The sequence below is a fragment of the Phycodurus eques genome, chromosome 9 (assembly GCF_024500275.1).
Source record: "Phycodurus eques isolate BA_2022a chromosome 9, UOR_Pequ_1.1, whole genome shotgun sequence".
Lineage (NCBI taxonomy): Eukaryota > Metazoa > Chordata > Actinopteri > Syngnathiformes > Syngnathidae > Phycodurus > Phycodurus eques.
In genome coordinates, this window is record NC_084533.1 from 23,105,538 (window position 1) to 23,123,367 (window position 17,830).

The window sequence follows — 17,830 nt, forward strand, 5'->3', positions numbered from 1 at the left end:
ATCTGAGTAAATGTAGTTGTCTCATTTTTCACTAAAGTAAAACGCAAAATACTCAAACAAGTACCACTTATTCAAAAAGTGAATGTAAATGTTGATAAAACTAAATGCAACAGAGTTCGTCTCGCATCTCTTCTTTTACTCAAATAGAAGTAAAAAGTATCTTGCCTTGAAACTACTCAAAGATGTACAATTTATCTAAAAATGTAGTAAAAAAGTAAATATAGTGGACTGCTATAAATGTAACATCACTTCCTTTATTTAAATAAAATATTTCTCTCAAAGTACTTTGGCAAGTACAATTTATCCCAAAAGTTACATAAGCACTGTAAATGTAATGGAGTAAATGCATTTACAAGCCAACTTTGGCCATGTTTGGGAATTACTGCTCTCAGGCAACCAAATGCAAAACAAACTGCTTATCGTTTGTGCAAACGGGAACAGATTGAATTAGGTTTCAAATGAAACATCGAGAGCTCAAATCTTTTGTTTTTTGGAACAGTGCAAGATCATACTTTGTCTTTTTAGGAAAAGAACGATTCAGACAAGTGGCGAAGTTTTATTAGTGTGAATGTTGATGCTGTAATGAACACAAATATTGGCATTTATTATTACTTTAGGTGTATCTCAAGAGCCTGGTAAAGGTTTAAATGCCACTGCAAGGTGCGTTTTGATTTTCAACCCGTAGCTGACTCAATACATGACTCCTATCTGGTGCTTTTGTGCTGACTTTATGTAAAATTTTTAGAAATAAAGCTTCTTTTGTGCAGCAGCATCACAGTATTTTTCAGAACGCCTGAGAAACGTTTTATGGGTTCGAGAAAGAGGATGATGTCATCCTGGAGAGAAAGCAGTGGGTTTTATACATGATGACATCATACGTTTGGTTTGGGAGAGACCCAAAAGGCGAAGGGAGGTAAGACTATCAAAAGTCTCTTACCCAGACCACATAGCAGGAAAACTACAATATAACACAGTACAGTACTCTCCATTTACACTTTTGTCTTATGTGCTACCCTATATCCATTCCACAAGAATTGTAATATACAGTAAGGTAGAGTTCACACGGCTCAAAGGGAAATTCAAACATGACAACTTGATCCAGAGGTCTCAGCTGCCTTGACAGAGCAAAAAAAAAAACAAAAACAAAAGACAGTGACAAACGGCAACAACCAGAGGTACACTAAAAAATATATTCCAATATAAAACGAAAGAGCGTGTCATAATAATGTATATGTACACATTCATTTTGCCATTGAATTAAGAATAGATGAGAATAAATAATGGGCTTTTTTCAACACAGTGCCACCTGCTGGATCTGGTGGGGTGCTGCCTAACTTTTCCCTTAATGCCGAATTGCCACTGATGTACAGTATGATGAATTGCTTAAAATGCATGCAGTACTTCCTCAATATATTATTATATATACAGTACAGTGTATATGTATACCATACTGAGATAAAAAATACCCCCTAAAAATATATTTGTTTAGTTTTTATTTATAGTTTCATTTTAGTGTACTTACAAAAAAAGCAAATACATACAAAATAAAGTACAATGAAGTATATAATTTATCTAGTCCTACTCCTACCCATCCATCCATCCATCCATTTTCCGCACCGCTTTATCCTCACAAGGGTCACGGGCGTGGTGGAGCCTATCCTAGCCAACTTCGGGCGAGAGGCGGGGTACACCCTGAACTGCTCGCCAGCCAATTGCAGGGCACACATATAAACGAACAACCATTTGCGCACACATTCGCACTCAAGGGCAATTTAGAGTCTTCAATCAACCTACCATGCATATTTTTGGGACGTGGGAGGAAACCGGAGTTGCCCGGAGAAAACCCACGCAGGCACGGGGAAAAGATTGCAAACTCCACAAAGGCGGGGCCGGGATTTGAACCCCGGTCCTCAGAACTGTGAGGCAGATGTGCTAACCAGTCGTACACCGTGCCGCCTACTCCTACCCATTTTATTGTCAAATATGAAACAAGAATGCATCTTAATTCCACCCCCCCCTCCCCACAAATAAATAAATAAATACAATAAAAGATTTAAAATTTGGGGGAAAATTCCAGATGCAAATATTTATAGAAATTCCCAGACAATAAATACAATAAAATGTTATTGTAAGATAATACAATTTGATTGTCTGCGTCGCTCATAATTGCATAAAAAAATATGAAGTTGATCCAACACCTTAATTTTTGGTGTTCACTAAGAAAATATAATTGTGAGGAACACATTAAAACATTAAGCAAACGCAACTTTTTATTTAGAATTGTTTCCCATATTCTGTACAAATGTTTTTTTTTTTTTTTTTTTAATAAATTCCTAAATAGTCCTGCGTGATGTCCTCCACCTCGAATTGTTCTATAATTTTTCAGTGAATAACTGAATGCCATTCTTTTTTTGGGGTAGCGCAAGGATTTATTGCCAACAATCTGATGCAACTGGCTGAGGTAATAAATCCCTTCTCTAGTTTAGTAATAGACCTGTGACATCTATACATTACAGTACTTACAGTATGTATGAGCAATTCAGAAATGTAAACGAATGACAAGGAGCAGGCAATTATTCCACTGACAGTATAATAAACAGATGTTAAACACATCTATTAAGGATTAAAATGTGCACAAATAAGCAAATAAAGCCAAGTGCATCACCTGTAGCACAAGAGAAGCAACAATAAGTCCATAAAGAGATGACTAGGTCAGTTGTTTGTCATTGAGGGTCATTTGTGATATGTAGTTTTTAGCATATATATCACATAACTGAACTCACCTCCTTAAAGAATAAGATTGTGTGGGTCCTGTCCGCTGGTCTGTTGGCCGTGCAGTGAAATGTGCGCGCCTCTTAAAAGCTACAGCGAAATCAGGAGGGAGGAACAAGCATGCAAAAAAAAAAAAAAAAAAACAGGGGAAAAAGTGCAGGACATAAGCCAAACCCCTATAAGTGCTCACAAACAATGACCTCAACTAAGAATTTGGAAGCTTTGGCAAATGACATTAGGAGAAAAATGAAGACATAGTTACACTAAGGTTACTTTCTATAATGATTCTATATTTATTCAGTTCTATTGTGAATTTCAAACTGAAGGCTCATAAAAGATACACTGTTAAAATTAACACAATTAATACATCTTGTTATACTGCAGTGTAAAACAGTCCCTCCATAAATATAAAACAACTTAAACATTGTCTTATTGGGGTCGTCATTATTACTGTTGCTGATACGGCTGTTGTTGTGCCCATTGTTCTCCTTCAGTTGTGAATTAACGCTGTAGAAAAAAATATAACTTCACGAATGAGGATGTAAACTAACATGAAGTAAAAACCACTACCAGACAATTCCAGTCGGCCTAAAAAAAACATAAATATGTTTACGTAAAAAGGATAAAACAAGTGAAAAAATTTTGGGTTTTTTTAACCCTTACATACTGTTCTGGTCAAATTTGACTCTGTAGCTAATTCTTTTTCACTCTAAAGGTTTGATGACTAAAGTGACCCCAAATACACAAAAATGAAAATATTACAAAATTATTTTCTATTCTAAATGCTACAAAGTTTGTGAACACTCAACTTTGACACGTGTCGACTGAAATACATTTTTGATTTGTCAATGTGTTAAATCAAAGAAAAGGGTGGGAATCTTGAAACAGTAAAACTACATTCCATGAATGTGTGCATTTATTTAAAAAATTTTTATGAGACAGTGATAACCGTGTTAGAGAGAGAGCTTAAAACAGCCTCGAGAACTGACGAGCAAAAAAATCTGAGCCACGCATGCACTTCAGACCCCCCACTGCTAGATGGCGGCGGCAAACCTTGCATCATTCGCATCACTGCCACCATCAATTCACGTTGGTTTCCTTGCACAATCTCAGTTGGTAGTGCTAAGGCACCATCAAGCTAGTTTACAACCGGCGATAAACCCTGTAGAAGAAAAGGACAAAATTTCAGGTACAGTCATGTTTTGTGCTCACATTTTTTGCAGTTTGCTGATTATGTGGTGAGGAAATGTTATGTTTTTATACCTCTATGATACTATTGAGTGCAGTTTGTCTTGTGAATAAACTTGAACAAAAATTGGGTATTTTTTTGAGCAGAGGGTGGCCTTAAACAGATTAATTACTGTTCAATCATTTGAGATACGAATGGTTTAAGATAGAACCATGGTCACAGAACAAATTAAACTCATATCTCAAGGCACTACTGCATTTTTTTTTTTTTTAATGGGATGGTGGGGGTGCTGTTCACTCGGGAGCTTGTAACAGTCCAGTGAACTGTCTGTGTTCCACCACATTCGCTGAGGTTCCCGCAGAAACATACACCTGTTGTTCTTTGAAACAGTGAAATCATACAAAGCAAATACTAAAAACTACTGATAGTAGGTGTCAAAGTGGTGCCAGAAAATACACTTTTCTGTTTCTCTAAAACATTGATTAAGCTTTAAACAATGAATCACGAGAGGCAGTCTTTGCATCAATATGTAATATCAATCCCTGCAGCATTCCAACCTTTTCTACTCTTAGAGAAAAAAAACAACAACTGTGAAGTGGACATGCTCTCTTGCGCTCCTTCTTTGGACATAAACACAAGAATGACATGAAGATGACTCATTCTCCAGGAAAAGTATGTGCACATCTGTCTGGTTTCACCTCAATGTTGCCAAAAAAGTGATCCAGTGTGAACATCAGTGACACTCTCACTTATACATTCCGCAATGGACAAGAAGAAAATTGGTTTTGTGAAGTCATGAGATCATGTCTGATGCATGTCTACAATACTCAGGACAATGGCTAAATACGACTCGCGCGACAGGAAGGAATATGTTAATATCAAAGTTAAAGCAATATTCTACACAGGTTCATTTATTACACTTCTTGGTCAAGGTCACTGCAAATAATAATAAAAAACACACATGAAAATATGCACATTCACTGCCATTGACGGCTTTAGAAGTCAAATATCCATGCTAACTGGGAAGGCTGGCAGTGAATGAGTTTTAATATCAATATTGATGTCGTGATACCTGCATTATTCTCATTATCACAGGATATAATACAGTTGGCTGTCCTGAAAAATAAATGACAAATGAAACAGGGCTAATGAGGTGCCATGTTTTCATCCAAAGCACAGGCTCCTTTTTATTTCTTCCCATCTTTTAGCACACATGACAACAGGTAAGAAGATATTTACACTGATAGAAACAGTACCTGCCACATGATGTGTGACTCATCCACACACACACAAACTCGCTGGCACGGAAAATGCACAAAAGCAGAACTTGCTGTATTAATTGGACACAGCAAGCCTCTTTCGTCAGTACCATCCACAGAAAAACAGCTTCTTTATTATAGGTCATATATTTTGTTTTTCTCTTGCCCCCCCCCCCCCTCAGAGTCCAACAGGAGGGTGATTCATGCTTTTGTTTTGTCATATCCATGGCAACAGCATACAAACAAATAAAATATCTGAATGCTACAGATGGATTGAATACGGTAAGCAATGTACAATTTATTTATTTGACATCAATTAGACAAGCTTAACTGATCATTCATTACATTTAGATTTCAGACATTTTTTTTTTTTTCTCTTTCTTTTTTCATTCAGGGCAACCGCCCACTTCACACACACATACATGCACATGCACACAACCTTTTAACACATCAATCAAAGTGACAGATAAATGAGTGCAAATATAAGGTTTCTTTCTTGGTCTTAATGTCCTTTCTGCAACAAAATAACAATGACAGAGAACACACACACAAAAAATAAAAGTATGAATGTCAGAAAATTAAAAAATATATATATTCTGCGGATGTTGTTGAGAAGCATTGGGACCATAAAATAGAAGCAAAACAACAACAAAACTAATGATTTTCGAGTTCCTGCACAGCAGAAGATAACAGTGGAAGGCCATCCTCTTCCTTCCTTCCACCTCCGTATCATTGCCAACACACACACACACAGTGCGGCTGGTGCGCGCCATGTTTTCTGGCTGGGCTCCACGACAACATGGCGGTCGCCATGGCGACGTCCTATCAACGCTTCCTGTTAAAACAGCCCGCGCTAGACAGCTGCTGCTCACAAATAACCACTGAAGGCCTTTTGTGTTCAGCTCCAGTGCGGCACATCTGTATGTCATTTACATCAGGGGTCACCAAACTTTTACAAACTAAGACCTACTTCTTGAGTACTGATTAATGCGAACGGGCTACCACTTCCAATACACACTTTTGAAATAACACATTTGCGCAAATTAACTTATTAATAATCCTCTGCCCTGTGATTGGCTGGCAACCAGTCTAAGGTGTGTACCCTGCCTCTCACCCAAAGTCAGCTGGGCTAGGCTCCTGCTTACCCTAGCGAGAAATAAGCACTAAAGAAACAGATGGCTATTATTATTCATCTATGTGACTGATAAATACCAAAATGCAACACTCATTATTTCAGTATGTATAGTTTTTATGATTTAAAACTTTTTTTTTTTTTTTTGGTTTGGTGACGTGAGATTTTTCGAAAATAATAAATGCCTCTGGCGCAGTAAAGGTCGGGAAACACTGCTATAATATCTGAGTTTCACTTTTTAAAATGGAAGTATAATGTTCCCCTCCCTATTCGAGATTCGCAGATTCTTCTATTTGACAATTATTATTAATGTTTTTCATCATTTTGTGGTTTTTTAGAGCCCAGAGACTTTGTTGAAGTGAGTAAAGGAGCTTCCTTTGGACAAAAGTGGTACTTTTCCACCAGCTTGGTGCCAAGGAACTATGTTGAAGTGAATCAAAGGAGCTACTTGGACAAAAGTAGTGACTTGCCGCTGTCTTGCGGCATCTGCGGGCAATTCTAAACAGAAACAAATTAGGATTGTTTACCTCTGTGGAGGTTTGCGCATATAAAAGCAGCAGCACAAAGCTGAGCTAAGTGAAGGAAATGGAAAAAGGTTGTCAAACGCAGTCAAAACGCTCCCCAACACACACACGTGCACAATGTTCTGTCAGCGGCTCGGATCCAATTTGCGCATTGGCAATCTCAAGGCCCCGAATGCTGAGCAAAATGCTACCTCACGCCCCCTCCTGGCAGACCCTCGATACTACAACCACTTTGAAAACTACACTTCTCAGGCACTTGATTGACGGCGCACATGCTGCCGAGTGGCGACATTCCGGGTGGAAGAACCCAAACGCGACTAAACGCCATCTAGCTCCAAAGAACAAGCTGAGAAAAATCGTCAGCATGCACGTCAATGTTACAGTGGTGCTGCTATAGTGTCAGAACTATGGCAAGCCGTTTGAGCATTTAAGTCAATATCCTACTAGTGCACTGAATTGCCCATCTACTCGTATGCTTATTGACGGAGGAACGGGACCGGGCCCTGGCGCGAATCGTGAAAATCTGCGAGTAACTGACGGCCATCCATAATGATTTGTGATTGCCGTCCATAAGTTTTTAAGAGATGGCGATAAAGTCAATGAAGCTCCTCCTCTCACTTCAACACTGTTCTTTGGCCCCTAGGATGGCACCACAGACATATTTTTACGTTAGACATGGCTTTGGCCTGAGCGCAAAATAACAAAACGATAGCTTAACCCCCCCCCCCCCCCCCCCCCCAAAAATAAAAATAAATAAATAAAATAAAAAAATCAGCGTATTTGTGAATACCAAACCGCGACACTAGTTAGACAGTCGTTCAACTAGTGTACTGAATTGTCTTACCGGTGAAGACAAAAAGCGTACTAGTTCATGCACAATTCAGCACACTAGTAAAACTCAAACGGCTCGCCACACAGAACACATGCTGTGCGATGCTACAACGAGGTGACCCTCAGAACTGAAAGTGGCAAATCAATGGGACGACATTACAGTGATGGCGGCGTGACGAGGTAGCGGGACAAGCGAGATGGAAGCGGGCCACGGCGCCCTCACAAGCGGCAGCGGGGGTCTGTGAAGGGCGGCTCTGAGTCGTCCATGGGCAGCACCAGGCGCGTGCCCCTCATCACAAGCTCGTGATCGCCGTACGCCAGCTCCCGGTCGGGGTCGTCGGCGACCGCGGCCGCGTGGGTGCGCGTGCCGTCGGTGCTGACGGTGATGTCGCCGTAGTTGAGGTTGACGTCGCCGTCGGTCAGGATGAGGTCGGAGTCGTCGTCCTTGATCTGACATTCGTTCTGATCAGAGGAAAGATTCCAATGTAATTCATTTACAGTGAACCCCCGCTATATCGTTGGTCATCATTCATGACTAGAATAAATCACACATTTTTAAGTTATCATTTTTTAAACAATATTTCCCCGTCAATATACTTGCATCGTGTACATCGATGGCACTTAAAATGTGGTAAAGTGACATAACATTTGATTATTTTTCGAGGGGAAAATGACAACGGTTGTATTGTCGCAAATGATGGATGGACATACTTTGCACAGAAAGTTGTGCACGCATCTTTCAGGTCCTGTTTCAGACCCAAAAGTCTACAACAAAAATAAAACAATTGGCCTCCTCCCTTGTTCCAGCGCTTTTGGAGGAAGGACAATGTACATGGTGGCTCTCGAGACAGTGACGTTGGTCAGTGAGGGAAATGAATGTATAATACAAAGTGTATTGTATCAATGCACCCATTTTACCATCAATATTCCATCAATTTACCATCAATATTCCTGACAATGACACATTTGTGGTGCTGAAAATGGTATTTTATGGTAACACAGCGTGCATTTTTTTTCCTTCCTGAGTGTTAAAACATCAAAACAAGTCAAGTGGAATCTCATCACGGTTAAAAATGAAATCAGTAAACGGCGTCTTACCTCAAAGGCCTGCGGGCTGGTGAGGAAGCGAGCCAGGGGGCCGCAGCAGGCGGGCAGCGTGGCTGTGAGCGGAGGGCCGCTGTGGGTCAGGATGGGCTTCAGGTAGCTGGGGAACTCCAGTCAAGGAAAAAAAACTTTGCAAATTATACATATTCAATTCAGACTTTTAACTCCACACTGTCAATAATTATGACGTGACACTAACCCCATATTCAATTCAGACTTTTAACTCCACACTGTCAATAATTATGACGTGACACTAACCCCTGCTGGCTGAGCCATGCTTAATCCTCAAATCACAAAAACAACACCCTCATATTAAAAAGCAAGGATACTTGTGGTCAAAGTTGTACCAGATTCGGAAAAGCCAGGCGCTTTCCTGTTTGGTGCTTTGTCGCTCGGGACCTTCGCCGACGCTCATCTGTATAAACACAGTCAATGTTAATTTGTATGTTTTTTTTTTTTTTTTGCGTGTCTATAGTCATATATAGACAGCACCGCCACACTCACAGAGTTGTCTTGATCAGAGTCCACTCCCACCCTGTTCAGGGAAAGGGAAAGAAAAAAAAAGAAAGTTTGAGTTGTGTACATTTGTCTGGAAACGGGACACGTGGAACAATTACTTAAGGAACAGTCTAGTACATATATGTCAAACTCAGGCCCGGGGGCCAAGTTTGCCCCACAATGTAATTCTATTTGGCCCGCAAGACCATATTAAATGTGTATTAGAGCTGGCCCGCCATGTAGCATATGCGCCACTATTACAAATCCCAGAATGCTTTGCTAGTGTGTTGGCCCATCAGTCCCTTTCTGTTGCAGTCGTTAGCAACTATCCTACCGGTCTCCTCGAGCAAATTTACACTCCCCCTTCCTAAAAATGGCCAAACGAAAGATGGAAAACAGTTCACTGCCTGGTGGGAGGCAGATTATCTGTTCACTAAAGTAAAAGGCAGACCTGTTTGTCGTGTGTGGAGCAACGTAGCTGTAGCAAAGAATATAACATAATTGAATTAATGTTTTTTTTAATGCCCTTTATCGACTCCTAGGCAGGGAGTGTTAATAGTTTGAGGTTTGGATTTTTATTGAGACATTCTTATTTTTTTGGATTGTTTTGACTTACATCAAAAAGAAAGGTAGTTGCAGATAGATAAATAGAAGATAGACAGACAGAAGAATTCATGTTATCTATTTAAATACAAAACAACAAACACCACTAATGTCTTTTATCGCAAATTTGATTTCTCGTGTTTATAATATTTATTCCAGATTCAGTGTTTAAGGAAAATGTAAATTTGTTGTCATATGATAAACTTTAACGCTACATTTCTGCAGAAAATGGAAACATGCACATTGCAGTGATTTTTCATTAAATATTGAGTTTGGCCCGCGACATTGTCCCAATTGTTTATTTTGACCCACCGTGAATTTGAGTTTGACAGCCCTGGTCTAGTAGTAGTAAAGCCTAATATGGACAAAAGTATCAGTTCCAATCTAAATGTGTATGCAAGTCAGAAGGCTAACTTCCGCTAACTCATTAATTATGAGCTGCGCCTCAATACTTTGATATATAATACAATTGAATGGAGGGTTGGGAATGTCGGTACCGTATGCGCTGGCACGACAACATCTGCGTAGTGCCGCCGCCGAAGAACCACACGGTGAAGAAGACCACGAGCAGCGTGGTGGAGAACATCATCTGCCGCGCGTACGTGGCCGTGTCTCGAATGGACAGGGCGAACGTCATGGCGCCCCGCAGTCCTGTTGAGGAAAGTGGGAAACCCAAAAACTCACCACAAGAAAAAAACGTGACCTGAGGCCACCTCATTAAAAGCAAATATACTGGAGGGAACTCTGAACATTTCATATAAGGGGGGGGCACTGATACACGGGTAGGGCCAATGACTGCCAGTTGGGGACCTGGCAGTGTTGTGCGGTGGGGGTTGGCAATGGCAATTCCTGATTTTGGCAGTGCATATTATACTCGAGAGCGTATTTTATACAGGTAGACGAGAAACTACGGCTTCATGTTGGTGATGCGTTTGAGTGAGAAGACAACGTAATAGACTACAGAAACCTGTTTTGGAACCATTAAAACACTACACGATTGTGAATGCGTACAGCTAATTAACGCAAGCAGAGATAGCGTTGAAGCTACATGCTAACACTATGGGGGAAAGTGGCTAATGTGCAAATATATGTTGTGCCTGAACAGGATTGTATGACTTATGACTAATTGCTTAACCGAAGTAATTTAGAACTTGAAAGTTAAAAATTGAGACTACCTAATTACTATCGCAGATGTGACTTACTACAGCCTCCGGCGTAAAAGTCCATAATTATGGTTACAAGCGTGTGACTAACCCGCAAACATCATCATGTGCTGGAAGTTGGATCGTATTTTGTTGCGTCGGCCCAGATTGAGGAGGAAGGACAGGGGGTAGATGTTGGCCGCTCGGCCCAGGAAGACTGCCAGCTAGATGGGAAGTTGGTAAAGGAGGACAACAGGCTGAATACAGTGAACACTCACATATTTGCGGTCCGGAATTCGCAAATTCACAGATCTTTGGCCGGGCAAAAGCCATGTCTAATATAAAAATATTGTTTTGCTGCCATCTTGTGGCATCCATAGGCAATTACAAACATTTTGGGCCTCAGTTGCCTCTGGATTTTCACCCTTTGCGAACACGTTTTCTTTCCAAAAAGATACAAATGCCCCGACGATGAACATGGGGTTAAAGATGTGGTTCTGGAAGGTGAAGAGGGTCAGACCCATGTAGGAGAAGATGAAGTTCTCCGCCAGGAAGTTCAATAACTCAAACAGCTGCAACACAACAAAACCATATTTACTACCTCCCCCCCACCTAAAAAAACAAAAACTTAATAATTAGCAGTGTGTTTTCAATCTGGCCCGACCTGCTTGGTCCGGTCCTGGGACTCGGGAGACAGGTTGTTGAAGGTGTAGTGCGCCTGAGTGATTCCACAGAACAAAACCGCCACCACGCCTGTGGCATTGCAGACAGTGAAAGGATTTAATTGCAGTATGCAAATACTGTTAGAATGTGCACATGTGCGTGTGTTACCTGTAAAGCCACACGCCTCAGCCAATAGGAAGGTGCTCCATGACATGAGGAAGAACAAGGCCGTCTCCAGCAGCTGGAAATCTCTCAACTTAGTGAACTTGGTCACGTGCGGGCGGTCGTCAAGGAGTTCAATCACGCAGAAAACATAATATACGCAACCTAAAATAATAACATGTTGCTTTGGCGCCGTCTTGTGGCATTTTGTTGCTGAGGAACTATGTTGAAGTGAGTTGGAGAGCTTCCTTTAGACAAACTCAGTGATTTGCCGCCATCTAGTGGTATCTTGGTGCCAAAGAACTATATTAAAGTGAGTTGAGGAGTTTCATTTAGAATACGTAGTGCTTTGCTGCCATCATGCAAATCATATACATGTATATATATATATATATGCCTAACTTTGTTGTTCTGTATGCAGAATAAGGAATAGCCTAAAACGAAAAGGATATGAGCGCTGTGACGATGCCAGTGGCCACGCCGAGAGCAAAGGAGCCGCTGAAGATGCCGAGGAACATGCCGAAGGAGTTGAACAGGGCCACGACCTCGAAAGTGTGGCTGTTGTCGCCCTCTGGCTGGTAGGCCACAATGGACCTGGCAACAACATCCACAAAACTTTCATGAATAAGACAATCCCCTATATGACGTAAATGGATCAGGTGTATTGGGTTGCTAATATACGCATTAGATATGTTATTCATAATGGGTGTGTCAGACACACCATTATGTGTATTTCTATGCTAGTCAAAAAAAAGAGGATCGTATTCCAGGGTCTCTCAGTTTATAATGGTAAATACATAGAAACGTGTGAAGTTATGAATATACATGGTTACGTGACACAAGAAGGAACGCACACTTACACCGTTAATGTTTTTGCCTCTTTTTTTTTTTTTTAAAGATTCATGGCCTAAAAGTGTCTGTCGTGCGTGTGTGCATGTTTGTGTTGGACTGTGTGCATATGTTAGATATGCTGCGGAATGTGTGTGTTTATTCGATAATGTGTGTGTGTGTGTGTGCGCTGGAGAGAGAGAGTGCGTGTTGCAGAGGATTTGCGAGAGTGTGCATTGCTGTCTGTGTATTGTGTTTGTTGGATTGTGTGCATCAGTTGGAGTTTGTGTATGTGCATAATTACTATAATTATGATTTGACTACCGCATCAGCGTAGGTTAGTGATAGGCTATGGGGCGTTCCGACTTCGGATCATGTCGCCACCGCGGGAGTTCAATCAGGCGGTTTTCCCTTTCTTAGGAGGCATTCTGTATATTTAACAGCGTTCCACAATCAAAATGCCCTTTAAGTGAAATAGGAAGAACCCAACCCAATTGGGTCCAGTTAGGGGCTGCAAATCAGAACCACGCTTCTCCTCAAAAATTCCCTCGAGCAGCGTAACAAAATTCCCTCGAGCAGCTTTTCACTAATAGCGAGCGGGACTATAATCTGCAGTGATGCTGCAAGCAAGCATGACTGGAGAAGGAGTTTTATTTATTCCTCTTCCCCACACATCAACCACACCACCACTTGTTTGGTCTCTCAGCATCTACCGTACGTGCAAACAATAATAATAAAAACAGTGAAAGGTTTAACTTGTTTGCTGACTCGTAATATAAGAAACAGATTTAAAAGAGCAGACTTGACTGCTGATTTGTCTCATTTGTCCCAAAATACTCCCACCACTACGTTTGCTCGCTCCGAGACAGAAACAACTCGAAGAACTCGTGAGTTGGATCACTCGTATCTCTAGGCACAACTGCATTTCTCCACAGATTCAATAACAATGTTGAAAACATCTTTGGTGAAAGAGCATAAAGTTGGACCGAGTTGTCATGACTGCGCAGCTTCCATCTTTAGAACTAGAACATGTGAAATCTAAACGCAGGTTGACGTTTTTGTGAGCCTTACGAGGAGAGAACAACGGCCACGGCGTCGTTGAGCACGCTCTCGCCGAACAGCAGCGCATACAAGTCCACGTCCACCTGCAGCTCGTTGAAGATGGCCAGCACCGTCACTAGGACGAAGGAAAAGACAAAAACTTTATGCTCTGCTAGTGGACTCTGTGACAAAAATCTTCCAGATGCCAGATAGGGCCTATTTTGGCATTTTTCTTTAAAGAATACAAGTATTATTCTGGTGGCTATTGAGAAGCTACATGTGTTACTATCAATATCAACCAATTATGGCTTCTAAATAAGTCTAGGACTAGAAGTAATGACATGACTTGGTGTTGATAAAAGCGCTACAGATACCAGTTTTATTATTGCAATTGCACAAACTGTGCAATAGATCACAAAAGAACACCATCCTCATGTGTCGTGATGAATTCCTTCTTTTGTTCGATCGTAATGACCTTCCTAATAACACCATTGCGAACAGTTTTCCTTTCCTTTCGAGTCATTCTGAGAGCTACTTAAGCGCAAAAAAACCCCCCAAAAAACCAAAGATACAGACAGTAGCTTACTGTACTTGCAATGAGTGAGCACAGAGCCAATGATGGTTACGCAGCGCAAGAAGAAGCACAACAGGTCCTTCTGCGTGTCCATGCCAAGAGCTTCCAAACGTTCTCTCTATTCTGAGAGCTAATTAAGAGCAAAAAAAACAAACAAAAAAACAAACAAATATATGGTAGCTTACTTGTAGTGAGTGACGCACAGAGCTAATGATGGCTACGCAGTGCGAGAAGAAGCACAACTGATCCTTGTATGGCGGTTCACAAGGCGAAAAGAGGACTTTTTTTTTTTTTTTTTTAAAGTAAGATAAAATTAATCAGAAATACAGTTTAGAAATCGCTAGTCTAATGGTAAAAAGTAGTGCTTTGCTTGCTGCCTATCACTATACGTCGCTAGCATAGATAGATAGATGAACAAAGATATGTTATTTGTCATTAATAAATGATCATTTTCGGACCAATCAGGTGACATCGGCTGGAAATCACTGCGTTAGAGGAATGGTCACTGTAGGGCAAGTTGCATCTTAACAGCAACATTCTGTTTTATGCATGAGGTGGGTCTTCATCAATGTGCAGGCTACCAATTGGTGCTAATGTAGTTCTGAAGCCAGTCAATAATGGAGACTCGATACGCACCGGGGTCGGTGGCGGACACGATGGCGCCGAAGAACAGACAGTCCGTGAAGAAGAATTCTCCGCCGAGTTGGCCCATCTGCTTCATCAGCGTCACACAGCCATACATCAACAAACTGGCAAAAAAATGAAAAAAAATAAATCAATATATAAATCCCACAAATGATAGGAAATCATATCAGATGTGACAAGTGACAATCTTACCCGATGACAAAACAGGAAAACACTGTCCCCAAAAAGGCATAGGCCAGGATGGAGCCCATATTCCGGAAAAAGTGTCTCTGCAAACAAGACAGACGCCATCAAATGCCTCAAACACGATTCTCCTCTGTACTTGAGCTTCTGTTGATGATGTCATCGAGAGGAGACCCAAAAATAATTTGCGCACCCGTTTCAGGCTGTACCCAGCGTGGAAGATGATGGGCGGCAGGAGGATGTTAAAGAAGACTTCGGGGTCGAACGTCACCTGAGTTACACAGATGCACGACAAACAAGCAGTTCTAAAAATTAACTTCCGTGGCAAATAGTTCTGTAGAATCGGTCGAGCAATGGGGGAGGAGGAGCTACGTATGTATGTAAACTAGCTCTCGATCTCGCAATTTTATTGTGAAAAATGTGGGAAATGTAGGAATGCGATAAGTAGTTCGGTAAATATCCGAAATAAGTTGAACAGTTTGAATCGGTCAAGAAATGTAGACAGAGGAGATACATATTTAAAACGTCTCTTAATTTGTGAATTTGGGGAATGCGATAAATGATCTGAAGAGTTCAAAGTTGGAATGGTTTGAATCAGCCAAGAAATTGGAAAGGAGGTAAATATGTAAAATTGCTCTTAAGGTGAGAATTTAACTGTGAAAATTGGGGACTTTGGAAATACGGTAAATACTTTAGTAGATGTCCTTGAATTAACTGAACATTTTGAAGTTATGGTTTGAAATCAGTCAAGAAATGTGGACGAATGATATAAATATGTAAAATCTCTCCTAATTTGGGGATTTTAATGTCAAAACTTGGGGAATTTGGTCAATAGTTGCGTAGATGTCCTGAATTCATCTTGTTGAAATGATTTCAAATCGTTCAAGAAATGTGGAAGGAGGAGTTTGTTGTTGCAACTTTCGGTTTGTCCTATACTTAAACAGGGGCGGAGCTATGTGGCGGCCTGGCGTGACGATAAAATCTCTCTTAATTTGGGAATTTTACTGCGAAACGTAGGACTTTTCCCCAACCTTGCGCAGCATCTCGTTGTCCTGCACGTCGTCCACCTCACTGGCGCTGATCTCACCCTTCAGCGTGTACTCGTAGAACTTGCCGCGGGATTGGACGAGCAGCGTGGCGGGGCTGGCGTTGACGTGGCAGCTCAGCGTCACGTTGCTGATGTCGCGCGGGACGTGGATGCCGTAGCGCAGCACCACGCCCACCAGTAAACCTGGCCGCAAGGCAAGATGATGAGCCATTTGTTTTGATTTTTCCTTTTTTTTTTTTTCTTTCTTCGAGTACTTTTTCTTTCTTCGACTTGCCACAGTAACTTGGGGCTTGCTTGACACTTGAAAATTACAACCTAAGCTATGACTGCACATGTAACTTGCTCCCACCTCTGCATAGAACGTTTTATAATGTTATTCTTCATCTGTCGCATACAAATTTAGTCCCTGGAGGGACATAAACATGGACGCACACAACATTGTGGTGCGACCACTGGAATGTTAATCGTCCATTAAAGACGCTGCCTCCACGCATCGTCAGATCGTCTTTAATACCGCGTAACTTGTATCGTAAGACTGCACATTTTCATTGATCTGCAGTACTGTTTACATGCTGCTGTTTTGGTTAGCAAGGTGGTCAGCCGCACGTCAAACCGAGCCGTTTACCCTGTTTTCCCAAACGCTCTGCCTTCGTCACATGACATGTAAGAGTTTGTTTACTCAGACCTTTGCTACCGGAAGAGTTTTTTTTTTTTTTTTTTTTTTCTTCACTGTCATGATGAAACGTCATATACGAAGAGGCCTATTTTAGGTTCGTAAACCAACCAGAATCTCACGTTAAGCGATTCCAATTCCAAATAGTCATGAGTGAATATGGTGGTTTATGAACGTGCGTCGGCTGAAGCTCACCGTAAATCATCGCTAGTCCAGTTTCGTGCAAGAAGCGGAACCGGCGGTGTTTGAAGAGCCAGATTGTTAGGATGGTAAGGGTGAGGAGCAGGATGAAGATGAGCAGGTCAGCGCTGTCCTGCCGGTGGCTCTCCTCAGCCTTCTTCTCCGTGACGATGTTCTCCATGGCACTGTCCTCCTCCTCCTCTTGCTGCTGCTGCCGAGGCGACGAGGATGCTCGGCACACGCACACGCACGCCGACAAGCTCACCACCAGCAGCGGCAGCAGCGCGCCCGTCGCCCCGCGGCCTCGGCTGGCGGTCCAGTTAAGCCCCATGGCCTGATGTTCGGCAGCCAAACGCTGCGGCGTCGACGTTGCTGGGTCCAAAACTTGCACAAAGACTTGCAGAGGAGGTTTAAAAAAAAAAAAACTATCAGAAGAGGAACCGATTCCGACTCGGAAGTGAAAAGTATGTTTTTCCAGAACGCGTAGGATGGGCTTCAACTTAAAAGCAGCACGGGTACAGGCTAGATTAGAAATATAAAAGCACACTAAATATCTACAATTCATCTTAGCGTATCGAATATAAATGGCTTATTTGAGACATTTCTTAAAATAAAAAAAATTGGCATTCCGCAGAAAATTCCCTACCAATAAATTCACAAATTTTATTTTGAAGCCCCATCGTTATGTCGAAAGAGGAAGAAATATTGCGGTGAAATAATAATGATAAAAATAATAATAATAATACTTGTATTTCTAAGCACTTTTATAGAGAAAGTTA

The 17,830-nt window shown here is 41.4% G+C and overlaps 2 protein-coding genes across 3 annotated transcripts in view; both read right to left on the minus strand.

Moving 5' to 3' along the window:
• fhl1a (four and a half LIM domains 1a) overlaps positions 1-2,872 on the minus strand; it is a 16,929-nt gene extending 14,057 nt beyond the window's left edge. The window contains exon 1 of one of the 2 annotated variants that reach the window (XM_061685011.1): positions 2,784-2,872. The gene's annotated coding sequence lies outside the window, so the exon portion shown is untranslated. The remainder of the gene's footprint in view (positions 1-2,783) is intronic. The other variant, XM_061685009.1, reaches the window with a different exon arrangement.
• Positions 2,873-7,600: 4,728 nt separating this feature from the next.
• Positions 7,601-17,492, minus strand: slc9a6a (solute carrier family 9 member A6a). Its single transcript, XM_061686014.1, has 16 exons — positions 17,067-17,492; positions 16,182-16,381; positions 15,344-15,421; positions 15,160-15,236; positions 14,959-15,071; positions 13,779-13,884; positions 12,332-12,473; positions 11,886-11,991; positions 11,719-11,807; positions 11,513-11,626; positions 11,167-11,278; positions 10,410-10,563; positions 9,316-9,346; positions 9,141-9,226; positions 8,806-8,911; positions 7,601-8,169 (listed from the first exon to the last, which is right to left on the minus strand). The coding sequence occupies exons 1-16, from the start codon at positions 17,380-17,382 to the stop codon at positions 7,927-7,929; spliced, it is 2,073 nt and encodes a 690-aa protein (XP_061541998.1). The 5' UTR covers positions 17,383-17,492; the 3' UTR covers positions 7,601-7,926.
• Positions 17,493-17,830: the final 338 nt, after the last annotated feature.

Bases quoted from the DNA above. Each gene is read 5' to 3' on its own strand.
- slc9a6a (XM_061686014.1), bottom strand. From the start codon at position 17,382: ATGGGGCTTAACTGGACCGCCAGCCGAGGCCGCGGGGCGACGGGCGCG. The intron at 15,237-15,343 runs GTGCGCAAATTA...TCTTGTTTGCAG, and splicing joins CTGGGTACAGCCTGAAACGG to AGACACTTTTTCCGGAATAT. The intron at 11,992-12,331 runs ATATCCTTTTCG...GACCGCCCGCAC, and splicing joins CTGGCATCGTCACAGCGCTC to GTGACCAAGTTCACTAAGTT.